The sequence below is a fragment of the Aulonocara sp. 'chitande type north' Nkhata Bay genome, linkage group LG9 (genome assembly GCF_057382095.1).
Source record: "Aulonocara sp. 'chitande type north' Nkhata Bay isolate Kocher_YH1m ecotype deep benthic linkage group LG9, A_spYH_male_GT1.1, whole genome shotgun sequence".
NCBI lineage: Eukaryota > Metazoa > Chordata > Actinopteri > Cichliformes > Cichlidae > Aulonocara > Aulonocara sp. 'chitande type north' Nkhata Bay.
Window position 1 is genome coordinate 5,172,994 of NC_141352.1, and position 4,322 is coordinate 5,177,315.

Here is a 4,322-nt window from a genome sequence, read left to right on the forward strand (position 1 = left end):
CTGGAAAAGGATCGGGGACGAGTTCCTGACCCAGCTGGAGGAATTTAGGTATCTCAGGGTCTTATGCACAAGTAAGGGGAGATGGGAGCAAGAGAATGACTGACGGATTGGGGCTTCAGTGATGCAGATGCCTGTACTGGTCCATCATGGAGAAGAGAGACCTGAAAAACTTTTTGAAGTGTATTTGGTGACACAGAGTATTTCAAAACTTTAATTAGAGTTTGGGGAACTTTCACCTGATTTGAAATGAATTCAGGCATACCACCACACTAATATCACATCATGTCACGGGTCTGGGTCCGTTGGACCCAGTATGTGGAGTTTCATGTTTTTGTTATTCCATGTTTGAGGTTATTATGTTATGGTTTTAGTTTGCATCAGGGATTGGCTTTTTTTGTTCTCTTGTTGTGTTGATGATGATGATGATTATGATGTTTATTATTTGAGTTTCATGTTTAAGGATTTGTTCTCGGTTGTATCTCATGTTTAGTTTAGTTCAGGTTCCATGTGTCATTCTGTCTGTCTCTCAGTGTCAGGTCTGCGTCTTGGTGTGGTGTTCTCATTTCCTGTTTTATTGTGAAGGTCTGGGTCTCATGTGAATGTGTTCAGTTTTACCTCTGTCTCGTCTTGTTGATCATTCCCAGCTGTGTCCACCACCTGTGTGTAATTCCCCTGTGTTTCTCTGGGTGTATTTAAGTCATGTCCTCCGTCATTGTAGTTGCTGGTCCGTCTGTGTATTCCACCCTGCCTCATCTGCGTATTCTCCCTGCTGTCCGCCGTTAGTCTCTTCTGGTCGTTCTCGTTAAGGTTTGTGCTCTGTAGTTTAGTTGATCCCAGTATAGTTTAGTTCCAGCTCCATTTGCCGTTTGTATTTACTTTCATGTTCAATAAACCACCTTTACACCTTCACGACTGCCTGCACTTGGATCCTCCTTTTCCTTTTCTACACGGCTCTCCTCACCCGCCGTGACAGTACGGACCAGCCAGATATGGATCCAGCGGCATTCACCCCACCCACGGAGCTTCGGGACCTCATCACGAACTCCGCTTCACAAATAATCAACCTGTGGCTAGAGCATGAGGGAGAAGCATTCCTCCACGTTCTGGAAGCCAGACTGCAACAGCTGCTCACGGATTATCCCTGGCTATTGGACTCACTACACCCTCTGGTACAAAACTTCATTCTCCACGAACTTCACCTCCACCCTCCAGCCGCTACCGCTTCCCAACCCAGCCCGCCGGCGAAGGTTTTGCCCGGCCCGCCGGCGAAGGTTTTGCCCGGCCCGCCGGCGAAGGTTTTGCCCGGCCCGCCGGAGCAGTTGGCAGGGAGGAAGCGACGTTCGCGTCACCGGCGCGGCTCCCCACAGCCGGACTTCAGGATGACAAAACAGTCGGCTGTGGTGGGTGAAACAGACACTCTTTCTGTTCCTTCTGACCCAGATACTAGGTCTATTTCTTCTGGAGCTATTTTTTGTGTCTCCTCTAAAAATAATAAGGATTTCCCTGTCTCGCCCATGGCCATTGCTCCTAAGACTACCTTTGTTGAGCAGACTTTTTGTGCTAATGACTATGTTCATGCTGTTGTTCCCATGCCCGGAGTAGCTGAGCCTAGCACTACGAACATGGGGAATTTAAGCGTCAGGGAAGCTTTCTTGTCTCCGTCAGTTCCTTCAGGGAAAGTAATAAAACTTTCTGAAACTGGTTTTTCTGGCCATATTGTCCCATCCTCACTTTCACCTCAGTCAGCAGCCCAGCCGCCCTCAGTTCGGCCAGCCGCCCAGCCGCCCTCAGTTCGGCCAGCCGCCCAGCCGCCCTCAGTTCAGCCAGCCGCCCAGCCGCCCTCAGTTCAGCCAGCCGCCCAGCCGCCCTCAGTTCAGCCAGCCACTCCACCACCTGTTACAACTTCGCCACCTGTAGCTCAGTTGCCACCAGTTCAGCAGCCTACCCACTCACTCATTCAGCCACCATCCTCACTGTCTCATTCTAAGCAGGGAACACACTTCACCACAACATCTGTTGGTTCTCTTAAGCTGGCCATGTCAGAGACAGTTGCTCCCTCTAGGGCCTCCCCAGAGGCTGGGTGTCAGTCACCAGCCAACTCTGGACCCCTAGAGGTCAAGACACCAGCGCCAGCAGCCTCACCGGAGAGCTCACCAGAACAGTCTCAGCTCTCAGCACCCCCTGAGAGTTCAAGTGAGTTCATCCGTCCGCCTCCGTCCTCTGAGTGTATTGGGGAACACTTTCAGCCCTCTGAGGACTGCATCCCACTGTTGCTGCCTGAGTCTAGCCACTGTGCTGCTCAGTCCCAGCCAGTGTCCACACTGGCAGAGGTCTCCGTACCTGCTGCTTCAGTGTCTGCTCTAGCTGGAGGGCCCAAGGAGCCCGTCCAGCCTCATGCCACGTCAGCTGGGGGTTCGGGTGAACCCAGCCAGCCTCATGCCACGTCAGCTGGAGGGCCCGAGGAGCCCGTCCAGCCTCATGCCACGTCAGCTGGGGGTTCAGGAGAACCGCACCAGCCTCATGCCACGTCTGCTGGAGGGCCCGAGGAGCCCGTCCAGCCTCAAGCCACGTCTGCTGGAGGGCCCGAGGAGCCCACCCAGCACCACGCCTCGTTAGCTGAGGGTCCTGGAGGACCCAGCCAGCACGTCCTCACACCTGCTGACGGTCCCGGAGGACCCAGCCAGCACATCTCTACATCATCACCTGCAGCATTCACGCCACCGCCTGCTGCATTCACGCCACCGCCTACAGCATTCACATCATCGCCATTCGCATCACTGCCTGCAGCGTCGCTGCCGTCAGGTTCCGCAGCCGTCCCGCTGCCGTCATCCACGCCTGGTCCGGCCTCAGCTCCGCCCACGCCGCCGCCTGGTCCAGCCTCCGTGTCTTCATCATCTTCGCCTGGTCCAGCCTCCGCTCCGCCTTCGTCATCTTCGCCTGGTCCTGCCGCCGCTCCGCCTTCGTCATCTTCGCCTGGTCCTGCCTCGTCTGGTCCTGCCTCGTCTGGTCCTGTGGTTGCCACGCCGCCGTCGGTGCCAGCTCGACCCGTTCCGCCTCGCCTCTGCCGGCCGTTTTCCGGGCCTCTAAGATGGCATCATGGCCTTCAGGGACGGCCTCCGGAAGGAGTTCGCCGCCGCCGCTGGCATCACGGCCATCCTCCGGACCTGCTCAGTGGCCGCCACTACCTTCCAAGGGGTCGGCCTCCAGAACTGTTTGCCCGTCGCCGCCGTTGCTGTGTGCATGGTCGGCCTCCTGACTGTGTTATGGACTAGTGAACAGTCATGATTTGGTTCTGGACTCTCGTGCTCCTGGTTTTTTGTGTTTCGGGCCCTCCTTCCTGGGCCCCTCCGCCCGCCCTGGCTTGGTGCTTGTGCTTTTTATTTGGGGCTGTCGGGAGCCAGCCCTTTGAGGGGGGGGTACTGTCACGGGTCTGGGTCCGTTGGACCCAGTATGTGGAGTTTCATGTTTTTGTTATTCCATGTTTGAGGTTATTATGTTTTGGTTTTAGTTTGCATCAGGATTGGGTTTTTTTTGTTCTCTTGTTGTGTTGATGATGATTATGATGTTTATTATTTGAGTTTCATGTTTAAGGATTTGTTCTCGGTTGTATCTCACGTTTAGTTTAGTTCAGGTTCCATGTGTCATTCTGTCTGTCTCTCAGTGTCAGGTCTGCGTCTTGGTGTGGTGTTCTCATTTCCTGTTTTATTGTGAAGGTCTGGGTCTCATGTGAGTGTGTTCAGTTTTACCTCTGTCTCGTCTTGTTGATCATTCCCAGCTGTGTCCACCACCTGTGTGTAATTCCCCTGTGTTTCTCTGGGTGTATTTAAGTCATGTCCTCCGTCATTGTAGTTGCTGGTCCGTCTGTGTATTCCACCCTGCCTCATCTGCGTGTTCTCCCTGCTGTCCGCCGTTAGTCTCTTCTGCTCGTTCTCGTTAAGGTTTGTGCTCTGTAGTTTAGTTGATCCCAGTATAGCTTAGTTCCAGCTCCATTTGCCGTTTGTATTTACTTTCATGTTCAATAAACCACCTTTACACCTTCACGACTGCCTGCACTTGGATCCTCCTTTTCTACACGGCTCTCCTCACCCGCCGTGACACATCAGTCAATTATCTGTGATCAATCTGCCTTGACTTCCTGTACAGATCTTAGTCTGTTAAGGATCCATAGTGACAGATAAAATTCATAAACAATTGTTTTACAAAATAGTTGTTTTGACTAATTATCTACTTGACGCCAGGGGCAGCCTGTTTGTTAATTTTCATTACTATCACTCTATTGACCAATCAATTCTCTTTTTCGTCCCAGTCCAGCCCTCCCTAAA

The 4,322-nt window shown here is 52.9% G+C and overlaps 1 protein-coding gene across 1 annotated transcript; it reads left to right on the plus strand.

The window, feature by feature from the left end:
* The first annotated feature begins 1,622 nt into the window (after positions 1 to 1,622).
* Positions 1,623 to 3,272, plus strand: LOC147321470 (uncharacterized). Its single transcript, XM_086305384.1, has one exon. It carries the CDS (start codon positions 1,623 to 1,625, stop codon positions 3,270 to 3,272), a length of 1,650 nt encoding a protein of 549 aa, XP_086161510.1.
* Positions 3,273 to 4,322: the final 1,050 nt, after the last annotated feature.